Genomic DNA, 17,455 nt, shown 5'->3' with positions numbered 1-17,455 from the left:
ACGTCTCCAATCGACGCTAGTTTTCCTGAATCTGGGTCTATTCTACTAATCGACGTCCCCGAACGTCTCCAATCGACGTTAGTTTTCCTGAATCTGGGTCTCGTCTACAATCGACGTCCCCGAACGTCTCCAATCGACGTTAGTTTTCCTGAATCTGGGTCTCGTCTACTAATCGACGTCCCCGAACGTCTCCAATCGACGTTAGTTTTCCTGAATCTGGGTCTCGTCTACAATCGACGTCCCCGAACGTCTCCAATCGACGCTAGTTTTCCTGAATCTGGGTCTCGTCTACAATCGACGTCCCCGAACGTCTCCAATCGACGCTAGTTTTCCTGAATCTGGGTCTATTCTCCTAATCGACGTCCCCGAACGTCTCCAATCGCAGTAGTTTTCCTGAATCTGGGTCTCGTCTACAATCGACGTCCCCGAACATCTCCATTCGACGTTAAGTTTTCCTGAATCTGGGTCTATTCTCCTAATCGACGTCCCCGAAAGTCTCCAATTGAAATTTAGTTTTCCTGAATCTGGGTCTCGTCTACTAATCGACGTCCCCGAACATCTCCAGTCGACGTTAGTTTTCCTGAATCTGGGTCTCGTCTACTAATCGACGTCCCCGAACATCTCCAATCGACGTTAGTTTTCCTGAATCTGGGTCTATTCTCCTAATCGACGTCCCCGAAAGTCTCCAATTGAAATTAGTTTTCCTGAATCTGGGTCTCGTCTACTAATCGACGTCCCCGAACGTCTCCATTCGACGTTAAGTTTTCCTGAATCTGGGTCTATTCTCCTAATCGACGTCCCCGAAAGTCTCCAATTGAAATTAGTTTTCCTGAATCTGGGTCTCGTCTACTAATCGACGTCCCCGAACATCTCCAATCGACGTTAGTTTTCCTGAATCTGGGTCTATTCTACTAATCGACGTCCCCGAAAGTCTCCAATTGAAATTAGTTTTCCTGAATCTGGGTCTCGTCTACTAATCGACGTCCCCGAACATCTCCAATCGACGTTAGTTTTCCTGAATCTGGTTCTCGTCTACTAATCGACGTCCCCGAACATCTCCAATCGACATTAGTTTTCCTGAATCTGGGTCTCGTCTACTAATCGACGTCCCCGAACATCTCCAATCGACGTTAGTTTTCCTGAATCTGGGTCTATTCTACTAATCGACGTCCCCGAAAGTCTCCAATTGAAATTAGTTTTCCTGAATCTGGGTCTCGTCTACTAATCGACGTCCCCGAACATCTCCAATCGACGTTAGTTTTCCTGAATCTGGTTCTCGTCTACTAATCGACGTCCCCCGAACGTCTCCAATCGCAGTAGTTTTCCTGAATCTGGGTCTCGTCTACTAATCGACGTCCCCGAACATCTCCAGTCGACGTTAGTTTTCCTGAATCTGGGTCTCGTCTACTAATCGACGTCCCCGAACGTCTCCAATCGACGTTAGTTTTCCTGAATCTGGGTCTATTCTACTAATCGACGTCCCCGAACGTCTCCAATCGACGCTAGTTTTCCTGAATCTGGGTCTATTCTACTAATCGACGTCCCCGAACATCTCCAATCGACGTTAGTTTTCCTGAATCTGGGTCTCGTCTACTAATCGACGTCCCCGAACGTCTCCAATCGACGTTAGTTTTCCTGAATCTGGGTCTCGTCTACAATCGACGTCCCCGAACGTCTCCAATCGACGTTAGTTTTCCTGAATCTGGGTCTCGTCTACTAATCGACGTCCCCGAACGTCTCCAATCGACGTTAGTTTTCCTGAATCTGGTTCTCGTCTACTAATCGACGTCCCCGAACGTCTCCAATCGACGTTAGTTTTCCTGAATCTGGGTCTAATCTACTAATCGACGTCCCCGAACGTCTCCAGTCGACGTTAGTTTTCCTGAATCTGGGTCTAATCTACTAATCGACGTCCCCGAACGTCTCCAATCGACGTTAGTTTTCCTGAATCTGGGTCTCGTCTACTAATCAACGTCCCCGAACGTCTCCAATCGCAGTAGTTTTCCTGAATCTGGGTCTCGTCTACTAATCGACGTCCCCGAACGTCTCCAATCGACGTTAGTTTTCCTGAATCTGGGTCTCGTCTACTAATCGACGTCCCCGAACGTCTCCAATCGACGTTAGTTTTCCTGAATCTGGGTCTCGTCTACAATCGACGTCCCCGTTCAATAATATTTATACTCTAGCGCGTCTCCTCGTCGACGTCGGCTGAGTCCCCTAACCCTAACTTCCTGCGCAGCAATAACTAAACAGACTCCAGAAAATGCTGTAAATGACTCCACAGCCGGAGGATCTCAGACACATCTCAGAGAGAATCCCACCAGCAAAAAGAATACAACAGGTTTTATAGAATAGGAGCATGGCGAAAATGACATGATATATTACATAATTTCCCTTCAATTTGATTGGTTCTTCATATGCAAACCCTTCTGTTACTTGGTAAAAGCAAACTTTGTTTTCTTGATTCTTTAATCAAGAGTTTATAAATTTAGATATCTGTCTAGTTTCATTTCCCCTTTTTGTTATATCCAGACATTCACTAACACACACTCAGTTTTGCGTTTATACCAAAGGGTTTGGAATTATTTAGGATTCAAAAGCATATGAATGTTATTCCTGCAAGAAAAATAAATGTTAGTTATGATTAATTAAAAAAATCCATCACAGCCTCCACTGTAATCTTGAGTTTTCTTCCGGGAATGAACACGTCACAATATTCCTCATTTAAATAATTAATATGCAGAATAAAGGGGACGGGGCCTGGTTGAGTTAGTTAGTTAGTACTGTGTTGAAACTGGCGGTTATGGTAAGGGGCGGGGCATTTCCCAAACACTCTCGAAGCGCTTGACCAATCACAACACACTGATCCAGCCGACCAATCAGAGCACAGTGTGCTTTTCAGAAGGAGGAGCTTCATAGAGACAGGAACTAAACAGAGCGTTACTGACAGACTGGGAAGAGAGGAGCCGCAACAATGAAGAATATGTGGAAAATAATGTTGTGTTTTTTTACCTTCAAGCAATAAAATCTATAATAGTGGAGCCCAAATACAAAATATATTTACTAATTATCAACATATTCACTACAGCTTTTTTTTTTCAGTAAATAGATTCGAATGTTTTGTTTCAGCGGCCATTTAGTCTGGAGACCTGTATTTGAAGAGAGAGATAAGGTTGAGAAAGAACAGTCCACTGCTTTCATGATCACGTTCGCTGCATGTTTGCACTCCTTTAAATAAACACATTCCACACACTCCATTTTTATCATACGCTTTGGAAAATGAAGGAGTGTTTGTCCGGCAACCACATTCCTGCTTTAACCTGATGTTTTTTTTTAATGGGCGTGATGATGAGCCTGATCTGAATTCTGGTCAGATGAGTCTTATTCTGAAGCAAATGTGACTTTCATTTATAATGCACATGCACAGACGCGCTCATCACATGATGGTTGAGTGGAGGTTAATGGTGTGGGCTGGAAACCCAGAGCTCACGGATTCTGAAATGGAGCGTTAGACAGATGCCCTGTCATTACCGAGACCTTAAGTAAGGCTTGTAACCCCAAGTTACTCAAGCAGGATAGTCCCTGCAATTATTGTACTGGATGTCACTAAATGACATGGAACATAATCTGTGGTGGTGAAACAACTGGATCTGAATGTCATCCACTTTTCTTTCCTCTTTCCACACTGCCAAATCATTGTTTTAATCAGCATTTTTATCGTGCTTTACAAGCCACGCCAGAATTTTTGATTATTTTCACAAAAGTTTCTTGACCCCCAGAATATTTTGTTATATGAATATCTGACCATGCAGTAAATCAAAAGAAAGAAAGAACAGAGCTTCTGCTTAAAAAAATTTTTTATTCTAGCTTCATGCATTTTAATACTTGTATGTGGGTAAGTTTAATAAAAAAGCAACATTTTGAACAAAATGCTGAGATTTTTTTTTTTTAACATGCACATGCAACGCTTTTATTGCGTGTTTCTGCTCTTACTTTTTCCCTATAATAGCGTCTCCTGTGGTATAACAGTGAAAACACACAAAGCCAGATAATTCCATCAATGGCAGGGAAGCGTAGGATGCGTCCAAAACTTCGACCGCTAAAAAAGTGTGTTTTATATAGTATGAATGTGTGTGATTTTGAATGTAATCAGTACGTACTACATTCGTTGGGTTGTCAGTGTCATGTGACCTACCACCGTCAGTTGTGTCGCTTCACTGTCCTCTCCCGTGGCCTCATGGGATAGTAAAGAGTCCATCATATGCACACTTCAGAATCTCGGCAGAGGTTGTAGTTCATCCGGATAGTACTGTGAATTTGGACATACTACTCGTCACATACTCTTTTTCGCCTACTATATAGTAGGGAAGTATGTGAGTATTTCAGTTGCAGCCATAGTCTCATAAAAGATGGAAAATTACGTTAATGGTGTGAAAAGAGTTAAAGTTAACGTGATACATATTATTTCAGGATTCTTTGATGAATAAAAAGTTTTCAAAAAAGCAATTATTTGAAATAGAACAATGTTTACCATTATAAATGTACTTTTTATTGTCACATTTGATCACTTCAGTGCGTCCTTGCTGAATAAAAGGAGTCATTTGAACCGTATATCCCTCTACTTCACGTTGCCTAAAAATTCATAGATAAAGGACGAGGAAATGCATGTACACACCTGTACATACACAGGAACTACAATGGGGTGTGTATCAACTGTGTAGGTGTGCATGTGACCGTTTGAGGATGTGTCTGAACGTGTCGTTTACCTTTGAATACAAATCTCCTTTACTCACCTTCACACCATTTAAAGACATGTTGAGCCATGAACGTAATATCATGTCGTGTCATGATCTCATGACATAAAATGCGCACGCCTTTGTTGGAAAGTATGATTCTGTAGTGTCGTCAGTGGCGGTAGATGCTATGCTATTAAATACTTGACACCGGACCAGATTTCCACAGTGTTTCTCATCCACTTCTGTACTCAAGTCAGGTATGCAGTTACTGAGCAACAACTCTCCATAATAGTTCAGAATTGCTCCAATTGCACTTTCAGCTTCTGCTGTTCCAGGAATCCGGCCATTGCCCGTGTTCCCTCACTTCTGTGTACCTTATCCGTCTTTTTATTTGTGCTGCAGAATTGAGATTTTCCCCAAAGATATGGGAAATGAGGATCTCCGGGCACATACAGAAGTTCAAACACACACACACACACACACACACACACATACAACCACACAGAGAACAGCAGGGGATTCTGGGATAGGGGGAGGATTGTTCATAATCACAAAGACGGGCCACACACACTCGCCCTTACATACACACCCACATACGCACAAAGGCTGGTCATTCCCTAGCCCTTGGCTGCATTTTTCAGCTCCTTTGAAAAGTTTCTTAGAAACACAAGAGAAGTTATGATCTGCAGGAAGCCCCATCTGCCTGCGAAGAGAAAGAGTTCATTCACCCACACACACACACACACACACACACACACACCATCCTTGAAACTTCACAGACACTGCGCACTTGAACCACTCGATCTGCACTTTTGAGTTCATTACGAGTCCACGTGAAAGCGGTCATGTTACGCACATGCTGGCGTGAGTTTACCCTGTTTTGCCCTGTTTTACCCTGTTTTGCCCTGTTTTACCCTGTTGTCCCCGACAGCAGTGATTCCGGGTGTTTGTAGACTGGCTGTCGTGTGGGAAGAACGGTCATGACTCGGATAATATGCCGTGAAAGTGTTTCCATGGCAACTTCTCAGCAGAAAGCTTTCTAGACACTTTGCCAACATCACGATTGGAAAACCCAACCCAGAACTGCCTTAACTGCTCATCTCTGATTATTGAAAAAAATTACATTTCTCTTGTAACATGGAAGCCAGTGTTTTATATCGGAGTTTACGTGAAAAATTACTCTTACAGGGAACATGAGTCAAAATTTTATTTCTTTTTTAATTTGGAATTGATATGGATGGATGGATGGATGGATGGATGGATAGATGGATAGATGGATAGATAGATAGATAGATAGATAGATAGATAGATAGATAGATAGATAGATAGATAGATAGATAGATAGATAGATAGATGATATGTATGTATATACATGTACACACACACACACACACACACATATATACAGTCAGTTGAAAAATAAGTTAATAAATAAAATAAAAATTATATATACAACCATGCATATACACACAGACTATATATATATATATATACAGTCTGTGTGTATATGCATGGTTGTATATATAATTTTTTATTTTATTTATGATTTATTAACTTTTATTTTTAAACTCCTCCCCTCCAAACACCTGTCACTTTCCACAATCCAATCAATTCCAGATGAATAAAACCTAGCTCCAGCCTTGATTTTTTTCTCATTAAATATCCTATTTTACTCTCAAATTATGTCAAATTACAGAAGTGGGAAATTTTATATTTCACTTTATGAAAATTTGGTTATGTTCCCTGCTTTGTTGATTAAACCAGGGTCACATTTTGTCACGGCATTATAAAAGCTAAATACTCGCATGCAACGGAGGAGCTCTTATACTGACACACAGGCGTCTTACCCATATGGGCATCCGACATGGTCCTAATCCTGTGGGATTATGGGATCACTTGCTGGTTGGATTAAGGATTGTCCCTCAGAAACAGCTGTCCACTTCATACATCTATAACACACATTTCAAGAGACAAAGTTTAAACTTGAGGGTCAGATGTTTTATAGGCGAATGTGCTGTAATGTGTAATTGTGAGTGTGTAAGTGGCTTATGTAGATGTGCATTCATTCACATATGTGTGTTTAACTCTTATAATGAGGTCATTACCTAGTAACCAACTCACCTCTTAACTTTATTTACACACTGATCTCTCTCTCTCTCTCTCTCTCTCTCTCTCTCTCTCTCTCTCTCTCTCTCTCTCTCTCTCTCACGCACACACACACACACATTCTTGTACATCTATCTTTATGAGGACATTCATTGACACGATGCAATCTCTAGCTGCTTACCCTAACCTTACCCATCACAACTAAGTGCCTAACCCGAACCCTTACCCTAAACCAACCCTTAACCCCATTATAACCGTATCCCTAAAACCAAGTCTTGACCCTCAAACAGGCCTTTAAAGGCTCTCAGAAAGTGAGGACCGGCCAACATGTCCTCACTTTACTCTCTTTGTCCTCACTCCAATGGTCTAAAACTCAAACTGGTCCTCACAAAGATAGTTGATACACACACACACACACACTAATGGCCGCCACAATTAATTTTGAAAAGTGGAATTTACTGACTTCCATTTGGTTCTATTCTTTAATAGTCTCTAGTTACACATTTATATTTAAAACTTTTTTTGTAGTGATTAGATATTGCAAACGGATACAGACATGTTACATTTCTGTTAACTAAAGTATACTTTTTTTATTTGAATATAATGTTTCCAATACATAGCTTAAAAAATACACATTCACATATGTATTTGTATATATATGTGTGGTTGTGTGTGTGTGTGTGTATATATATATATATATATGTGTGTGTATATGTATATGTATATGTATGTGTGTGTGTGTATACATACATTTTTTTTATATAATAAATTATAATTATTAAAAACATTTATTTATAAAAATTATATTTCATAATTTAATGATTTGTTAATGCTGCAAAAGAGGGCTAGTGTTCATTTGGACAATTTTTATTTTTATTTTTTACAGATATACCCATTGCCTCACACATAATAAGCATTATAATGCAAATTCTATAATCAACATGAATAACCATGATTACAATATCAAAGGAAACTGATAATTCATAATCATGCAGGCCTACTGTGGTTTCTTTGTCATTCTGTGCTGCCAGACAGATGATGTTATATTTACATTTGACTCTAAAAAGCTTTTACCCACACCCACTCTCTATCTCTATCTCTACACACACACACACACACACACACACTGTTTGTGAAAGAACCCTAGCTGTGCGAGCCAGTTCTACCCCTTAATCATATCGTAGACCGAATTACACCACAAACCAACCCCACCATTACAGGGGAGGATACGCAGACGTCCACAAACACACAATCTTTCCAAATATGCACACTGGCTGAATCTCGCTTCTCCAGCAGCAGATTTTGCAAGGATTTGGGAAGGAGATCCGGTGAGTGTTGTACAGGTTGGAGAGGAAATCGCATTAGACTTGATTGCATTTGGTGAATGGCCTGTGGTTAATCGCTGTTCAGCTTGAGGCACAGTTGGGTCTGATTCCCTGGTGTTCACATGCACTTTGTGTTTAAAAAAAGATCAGCATGAATCCATAGCACCATTAGGAACTGTTTTAGCTGATAAAATGGCTAGAATAGTAATTGGAATCACTTCAGTTTGCTGGTGCACTAGAGCTGCTGATATAGCCAGTGATTTTGCTCGGAAAATAACATTATGCATCATGATTTAAATGTGCGTTTTTATCTGGCGTTAAATACCTTGTCTCTTAAATGCACGATTGTTTATGAACTATAAATCAAAAAATGTATTTTATTGGAAACACTATTCAGGGAATTAATGACTTTGCTTCAAGATGTTCGTGGAAATATGTGCCATTTGTTAATGTAGTTTACATATTTTAGTAAAAAAAAAAAAACATTGATCAAAAAATGTACATTTGTAATGTTACAAATGAATTCTGTTTTAAAAAAATGCTTTCTATTCAACAAAGAATCCACAGTTTACACAAAAATATTTTTCATAGTTTTCAAAATTGATTATAATAATCAACATTTTTTTTTTGCATCAAATCATCATATTAGAGTGATTTCTGAAGGATCATGTGACACTGAAGACTGGAGTAATGATGCTGAAAATCCAGCTTTGATCACAGGAATAAATTACATTTTGAAATATATTCAAATGGAAAACTGTTATTTTAAATTGTAATAATATTTTGTGACTTTTTTACTGCACCAGTATTGTTACGTGACTGCAGCCCGTGGTGAAAATAAGACACTTCTAAAAACGTTTAAAATTTTTATAATTACATATTATATAATATTTATATGTATGTATATTTTTTTAATTTGTATCTCTGAGTGCAGAGTGAGTGACATATCCTTACACATACACAGACATTATGTGCGTATGTAATTAAGCCAGAGATACAGAACTGAGCGCAATCATAACTGTGTGTCTGTTTGAGTGTGATGCACTTAAGCTTCGGTGCATGCTGATGACTAGGAGCAGTTTTGAGCCAGTGTGTGTGTGTGTTTATGATGGGTTATAGGGAGGCCATGGGCTCGGTTTATGGGTTTAAGTATTTATGGGGTGTTTCCGGGATGGAGATCGACCAATCGGGGAAGAGATCGGGGAAGGAAAGAGACCACAAGAGCAAAGAATGATACAGACTAGGAGTGTAGAGCTTTTACACGCCTCCATTATAGTCTTGAGTTTTCTTCCAGGAACGAACACGTCACAATATTCCTCATTTAAATAATTAATGCGCTAAATAAAGGGGCGGGGCCTGGTTGAGTTAGTTAGTGGTGTGTTGAAACTCACAGTTATGGTAAGGGGCGGGACATTTCCCAAACACACTCGAAGCGCTTGACCAATCACAACACACTGATCCAGCCGACCAATCAGAGCACTTTGTGCTTTTCAGAAGGAGGAGCTTCATAGAGACAGGAACTAAACAGAGTGTTACTGACAGACTGGGAAGAGAGGAGCTGCAATAATGGAGAATATGGGGAAAATAATGTGTTTTGAACGTTGAAGCATAAAAATCTATTCAAAATCATTGGCATAACAGGTTCGCTGACATGTTTCTTGCCAAAAACAGCCTCTAAAACAGCCTTTTTTAAATGGAACTGTTTGCATTGTAATATAATGGATATATAATGGAGTTTGTTAAGCATTATACCACAGGATTATCGTGACCACAGTTCTCTCGTTTATCTGAGGACAGTCTAGAGCTCTTTTTCTGCTGGATTTTCATCCCTATTTAAGAAATTGGGTTAAATGCAAGTGTTGCCCCTAGCAACGGGCCTCTCGATGAAACGGCTCCCCACACAAGACCCCTTCACACTTACACATGAACAAACACACACACACATACTGTGAATCTGATATTGGTTTTGAAGTATAATCATTCCACTTCCTGTGACGTCACAAGCATTTCTGACTTGATTTTTCTCTGTTTTAAGGCCCAGCGTGGCAGATCTCGACCGAGCGACGAGGAGGGCTCTGGAGATGAGTTATACGATGATGAAGACTTCTTCTCTGGATCTGGCTCTGGCTGTGAGTGTGTGTGTGTGTGTGTGTGTTGTGTTTGTGACGTGTGAATCACTCATTACGAGGTCACAGCTGCCTTGTTTATAAGTCCATCCCGGACTTCCAATCCCCTCACCAGCTGGTATAATTCTCACAACTCAACGCCTTCATCTCCTCTCTCTCTCTCTCTCTCTCTCTCTCTCTCTCTCTCTCTCTCTCTCTCTCTCTCTCTCTCTCTCTCTCTCTCTCTCTCTCTCTCTTCTCTCTTTCACATTCCTTCTCTCTCTTTCACATTCCTCCCACAACTTCATACAGTTATTTTAGCCTCTGTTTAACTGAAGCCCACAGACTGTACATAAAAAGCACTTCTCCATGAGTGTGTGTGTGTGTGGTCCTGGTAAACCCTACATCATGGGGACAAAATGTCCCTACAAGGATGGCAATATCCGAAATCCCATGAGGAAAACTGCGTATAAATCATACTAAGTGATGTTTTCTGAAAATGTAAATATGCAGAAAGTTTTGTGTGATAGGTAGGTTTAGGGGTCGGGTTAGTGTAAGGTGAGAGAATATACAGTTTGTACAGTATAAAAATCAATATGTCTATAGAAAGTCCCCATAAAACACGAAAACACAGCGTGTGTGTGTGATCATCTGATCCTCAGTAATCAGATTACTGTAAATAAGATCAGTTAATCAGCAGGAATCTGGGTGTGGACAGCCAATATCCGCTAGTGTTTGGGTGTTTCTTCTGTGCACTTTGTGCCCTGTGGATGCTTAGAAAATAAACTCTCTTCAAACACACTTTTTACACGTTTTTTAATTTGACCACTAACTTTATTTAACAGCAGACATAAATATATGACAGGAGACTTGAAAATCATGAACATTACCACCACAATGTATTTGATAAAATTCTGTGGTGAAAATGTCATTTGAAACAATTTTTGACTTGTGTTATTTTAGTGTAATTTATAGTTTTGATTCATATTTTGAATTGTTTTTTTTTAATATATATTTTCTGTTTTCATTTTAATTTTAGTTAAAGTTTTTGTGACTTTTGTTGTTTTTTTGTAATTTTTTTTTTTTTTTTTTAAATGTCTATATAGTTTTATTAATTTTGTATTTCAGTTTTAGTTATTTCGTATGGAAGCCCTTTTCCGCCATGAAATAAAACAATAATTGTGACTTTTTATCTCATAATTTAGATTGTTTTTCTCACAATTGCGGGATATAAAAGCACAATTCTAAGAAAAATAGTCATAATTGCGAGATTGTAAAATAGAATTAGAATTGTGAGATAAAAAGTCCCAATTACCTTTTTTTATTCAGTGGTGGAAACGAGCTTCCATAATTGTGGTGCATCAAAATAAACTAAATTAAAATGAGATATGTTGCTGTAGTTTTTAACTTTTATATTATTTAAAGCAACAATTTTTTTGGGTTAATGGTTTTAGTTTAATTTAACTATAATAAGATATAATAACAACATAAACTATAACTGGTTTGGACTAAAATGGAGTAAATGGCTATTTTTCATTGCTACCATTTTATGTCTACTAAATACAGATGTTTTTTGTTTTGCTTTTCTTGCATAATTTGACAATAACAGAAAAAAAAAGAAATAAAATCAATACATTCTGTAAAAAATATCCTTTACACTAACATAACTATCAGTGACAAAACTGGTTGTGTTGGAAATTACATCACAACTTATAATAATAATAATTTATGTAAAAAATTAGATAATGCAACTATAATAATATAAAAATGACATTTTCACACAATAAATATTGATGTGGTTTTTTGATTATTTTACTCTTTGTTTAGATGATAGTTTTTAAAATATATTTATTATGATGGATTTTCATAATTTGAGATAGAACATGAAGGTCAAGGGTAAACTGTAAAATCTACATATAAAAAGCATTTGAAAAGTAATGATGAAATAAACAGTGAAGGCAAACTTTCTGATGTGGCCTTCATTTAATAGAAAGAAAAAAATCTTTTATCCGTTGAAATCAGTTTGCTTTAATAAAAATCAACCCGTGGGACATAAAAGTGCCTATAGTTAAAAACCACCATCTGTGTGTGTGTGTGTGTGTGTGTGTGTGTGCTTTGAGGAGAGTTTGTGTGTTGAAGTGCTGTTTGCTTTGTTCTCTGTATCTAGTGTGTGTGCTTGTGTATTTCTTACCAAGGTTATTGATATTTTATTCATGTGTTGCCATGGGGATGTTCACATTCCTGTGCTGACCAATCTAAAGGTAGCTTTGAAGCCTTGCAGACGCTTGCGCTAGGTATCAGATGACACATTAACACAGTCTAAAATGGCTGAGAGTATTGATCTCCTTCAGTGTTTTCATAGCTCTTTCTCTTCTCTTTCAGTGCCAGATATGGACGTTCGTCCGAGTGCAGCAAGTGTGGCTTTCACTACAAAGGAGCCCCTCCCACTTTCCACCACACAGGCCACAGGCCCCGCCCCCTCGGCCCCTCCCGCCGCCGAGCCCAGCCGCCCACCTGCACCTGAGCTGGAGCGAGAGAGCGGCCTGGGACAAGATGTAGACACGGGCAGCAAAGTGGAGATTGAGGAGGGGGATATAGTATCCGTGACGGAAATAAAGTTGGACCAAGAGAGGTCGAAGGCTACGGTTGCACCGCGGCTGACTGACGTTCCTGAGGTGTTCGTGGATTTATCCACCACTCTTGGTGAGACTACAGTTGAAACTAGTGACCCGGAGGACAACGACGACGACCTGTTCATTACTACAGAAACCATGATATTTGAGCCATCCATCACACTAGTGACCACAACTGATGACATCACAACCACTGAGGTTATGCCCACCACCGTTTCGTCCACCACTGCTAAACCGACCAGAGCCCGTCCTGCCCCGACCACGCCAAGCTCCGTCCCCGTACGACCCCGGCAACCACAGACCACGCCAAGCCCCGCCCCCGAACGACCCTGGCAACCCCAGACCACCCCGAGTAGAGCCGTCCCGACTGAGAGCAGCACTCGCTCACTCATGAGCTCCACACAGGTGGGATATGTGGATTCATTTCAACTCTAAATAGATTAGTTAGTTAGTTAGTTAGTTAGTTAGTTAGTTAGTTTGATGTTTGTTTGTTAGTTAGTTAGTTAGTTAGTTAGTTAGTTAGTTAGTTAGTTAGTTTGATGTTTGTTTGTTTGTAAGTTAGTTAGTTTGTAAGTTAGTTAGTTGTTTGTTTGTTTGTTTGATGTTTGTTTGTTTGTTTGTTTGTTTGTAAGTTAGTTAGTTTGTAACTAACTAAAAATTTGATATTAATTAGTTAGTTAATGGCAATGGCAATTTATTTATATAGCACAATTAAATACAATTTACATTGTCCAATGTGCTTTACAGTAATTAATAAAAAATCATACAAACTAACAACAATAAAACGACAGTACAAATATAGATTTGAATAAAATATCATAAAATTAGTTAGTTTGATGTTTGTTTGTTTGTTTGTTTGTAAGTTAGTCAGTCAGTTAGTTAGTTAGTTAGTTAGTTGTATGTTTGTTTGTTTGTTTGTTTGTATGTATGTATGTTAGTTAGTTTGTAAGTTAGTTAGTTGGTTAGTTGGTTGGTTGGTTGGTTAGTTGGTTTGTTTGTTTGTTTGTTGGTTAGTTAGTTAGTTAATTTAGTTAGTTAATTAGTTTGATGTTTGTTTTTGTTAGTTTGTTTGTTTGTAAGTTAGTTGGTTTGTAAGTTTGTTTGTTTGTTTGTTGGTAAGTTAGTTGGTTAGTTGGTTGGTTGGTTAGTTGGTTTGTTTGTTAGTTAGTTGGTTATTTGGCTAGTTAGTTAGTTGTTAAGTTGGTTGGTTGGTTGGTTAGTTGGTTAGTTGGTTAGTTAGTTGGTTATGTAGTTGGTTGGTTAGTTAGTTAGTTAGTTAGTTAGTTAGTTAGTTAGTTAGTTAGTTAGTTAGTTAGTTAGTTAGTTAGTTAGTTATGTAGTTGGTTAGTTAGTTAGTTAGTTAGTGATGCACCAATATGAAAATCCTAGCCAATACAGATAGACCAGTAAATATTTTCAATTAATGGCAGATATTAAAATTGTATATTATCTATGTCTTCAAATAAATACATAAATAAAACAAATACATTTCAATTCCATGTAAGGATGCACCAATACAAATATTCTAGCCAGTAATTAATTTCAATAAATGGTAGAAATTAAAATTGTATATTATTTATATGTCTTAAATAAATAAAAAAATAGAATATTCTGTGTAAGGTTGCACTGATATGAACAATTTGGGAATACAGATATGACACTAATTATTTAAAAAAAATGGCAGGTATTAAAATGTTATATTATTGTTCATGTCTTTAAATAAATTCATAAATAAAATAACAAATAAATAATATTCCATGCAATGATGCGCCAATATGTAAATTCCAGCCAATAGAAGTAAGCCGTAATTATTTTCATTAAATGGTAGATATTAACATTTTATATTATTCTAAGTCTTAAATTAAACATAAAACACTAAACATTGAAATGATTCATTTAAAGTGAATTTAGGCATCACAACATTATATAGTACAGATTTAAAATTTGATATTCATTTTGAGATTTGCTAAATATTACATTTAACAGTATAGATGAATTATTAATGTTTTTAAAGATTACGTTTCAGTGAGTGTTAGATGATGGCAAACTCGATGTAAAAATAGTGGAAATGCACAGTTAAATATCCAATGTCGGCAGATATAGATTAATAAGAAAAAAACATATATATGATATACTCATCCTGATAACTGATATGGTTCTGATATGGTGCTGTTTACATTAATACTTGTAAGCATGCTCTTATTCACATTGGGTTCAAATACAGTGGCCCCAAAAACTTTTTGGACATTTAAGGGAAATTTTTTTTTTTTTTTATTATTTGTGCATATGAATGTCATCTGAGAATGAATGTGCATATGTGGATATTGCATTAAAATCATCAGATGATTTAGACAATTTTGCTAGTTCTACTCTCACAAACCAGATTTATAATGCATTCAAATCCAAGCACTTTTACAGGACGGTCGGTCAGCAGTTTTTGCTCTGCTTCCCTGCAAATGTTCTTTTCAGCTACACATGATCTATTGTGCAATTGTGAAAGGCTATGATCATTTTTTTTCTTTTCTTTTCTTTTTTTCTCGTCTTCCTCATTTAGACACAAACAACAGATGAAACTGTAAATAATGAAGTTCCAGGACCAGGTCCAAGTGGTGATTTTGAGATTGAAGTTGTCCAAGGCAACGAGGTCGGTCGAGGAAGAGCAGCAGGAGCAGGAGAACCGGATCTGAGCGGGAACACAGTAGATGCTGCCGGAAGCTCTGCTGCTCAACTTCCACAGAAGAACATCCTCGAGAGGAAGGAGGTCTTGATAGGTGAGAGATGAGACCTTCCACAACCCACTTCAGTCTATCCTACCTTTTTTGACTTCTGTCTGTGGACCTGTCTGTCTTTGTGTCTCGTATACATCTTTCATTTTATATTTTCTGTACGTATTATTTGTCTGTCTCCCTGTATCTTATAAGATTCTAGGCGATGCATATAAATAGATCACACTGAACTGTAGACCCCACAGCGGAAACACTTTATTGGCATTATTATAAAGCCGAAAACACGCAAAAGTTTGGGGTTTAGTAAGATTCCTTTAGTGTTTTTGAGAGATGTCTCTTATGCTAACCAAAGCTGCATTATTTATTTGATCAAAATACAGTAAATTGTGAAATTGAGTAATAATTGTGAAACTATTTGAATATATTTTAAAATGTAATTTATTCCTGTGATCAAAGCTGAATTTTCAGCATCATTACTCCAGTCTTCAGTGTCACATGATCCTTCAGAAATCATTCTAATATGACGATTTGCTGCTCAAGAAACATTTCCGATTATTATAAATTTTGAAGACATTTTTTCAGGATTCTTTGATAAATACAAAGTTCAAATGAACAGCGTTTATTTGAAATAGAAATCTTTTATATTACTATAAATGTCTTTACTATACTGTTACTTTTAAACAATTTAATGTATACTTGCTGAATAAAGTATTCATTTTTCTTTTCTTTCTCTTTTTTAAATCTGACTGACCCCAAACTTTTGAACGGTAATGTAAATACTATGTTCAAGGTTCAAGCATGAAATAGCATTGCACAAAAGCACATTATAAAAACACACAAAAGTCATTCCCCCGGTTTCACAGACAAGGTTTAAGCCTAGTCTCAGACTAAAATGCATGTTTGAGTAGTTTCAACCGAAAGCAACTCGCACTGATATATCTTAAAATATGTCAATGCCATTGCTTTGTCTCAAGATGCACACCAGTAATGTTTTTTTCAAAGGCAAGTTTATAAAAGCTACTTAAATGCCCTAATTGAACTAAGGCCTAATCCTGGCTTAATCTAAACCCTGTCTGTGAAACCGGCCATTATATATTAAATAAATAGTATTTGCTTTAGAGTATCAGTTGTTTAAAGGAACAGTTCACCCAAAAATTATTTATATTGATTTACTTTATTTTTGGTGTACTATCCCTTTAAGAACAGCTCTCAATCAAGAGCCTCTCTCTCTCTCTCTGTGGAGAACACGTTCTTCTGCTCTTTGTCTTTCTTCCTCGTTCACATTCACCTTCTCCTCTGTTTGTTTAGCTGCGCCTCTGTCTCTCTCTCCCCTCTCGTTTCTCTCCGTCACCTGATATGCTGTCTCTCTCTCCTCAGCCATTCTGATTGGAGGACTGTTTGCCTTTGTATTTGCAGACTTCCTGGTCATAGGTAAAGACGTAGGAGTCGCAGGCTATAGCGTGAAATTAGTTTGGATTTAGCTCATACCTCGTATTTTACGCTCTCGCAGTTAAGCTTTAGTTTTAGAGAGACTCTCCCTGCCTTGATTAAATGTGTTTTGTGTTTGTTTGTCTGTGTCTCTATTTCTCAGTCTCTCCGATGGCTTGGTTTTAATCGCACAATGTGTGTGGTTCAAAACCATTAATGAAACTGATATCGACTGTCTCTTTCAGAGTTCATTTATAGTCGTGCTCATTGATGGCATTGAACCCCTTAAAATCTCAGACTGATTTTCAAAACCAACATAATAAGGAAGGGATCAATGTCATGATGTTTTAGAAAGAAGTCTCTTCTGCTCACCAAGGCTGCATTTATTGAATCAAA

General features: G+C 37.8%; 1 protein-coding gene across 1 annotated transcript in view; it reads left to right on the top strand.

Annotated features, from left to right (window-relative positions):
• Positions 1-17,455, top strand: part of sdc3 (syndecan 3) — a 41,966-nt gene that overhangs the window by 19,996 nt on the left and 4,515 nt on the right. Inside the window, exons 2-4 of the mRNA XM_079879150.1 lie at positions 10,203-10,296; positions 12,655-13,310; positions 15,460-15,676. Coding sequence (XP_079735276.1) covers positions 10,203-10,296; positions 12,655-13,310; positions 15,460-15,676 — 967 coding nt within the window. The remainder of the gene's footprint in view (positions 1-10,202; positions 10,297-12,654; positions 13,311-15,459; positions 15,677-17,455) is intronic.

The sequence above is a fragment of the Squalius cephalus genome (assembly GCF_949319135.1).
Source record: "Squalius cephalus genome assembly, chromosome: 8".
NCBI lineage: Eukaryota > Metazoa > Chordata > Actinopteri > Cypriniformes > Leuciscidae > Squalius > Squalius cephalus.
The sequence above is the reverse complement of the archived record's forward strand: the minus strand, read 5'-3'. Positions and strand labels throughout refer to the sequence as shown.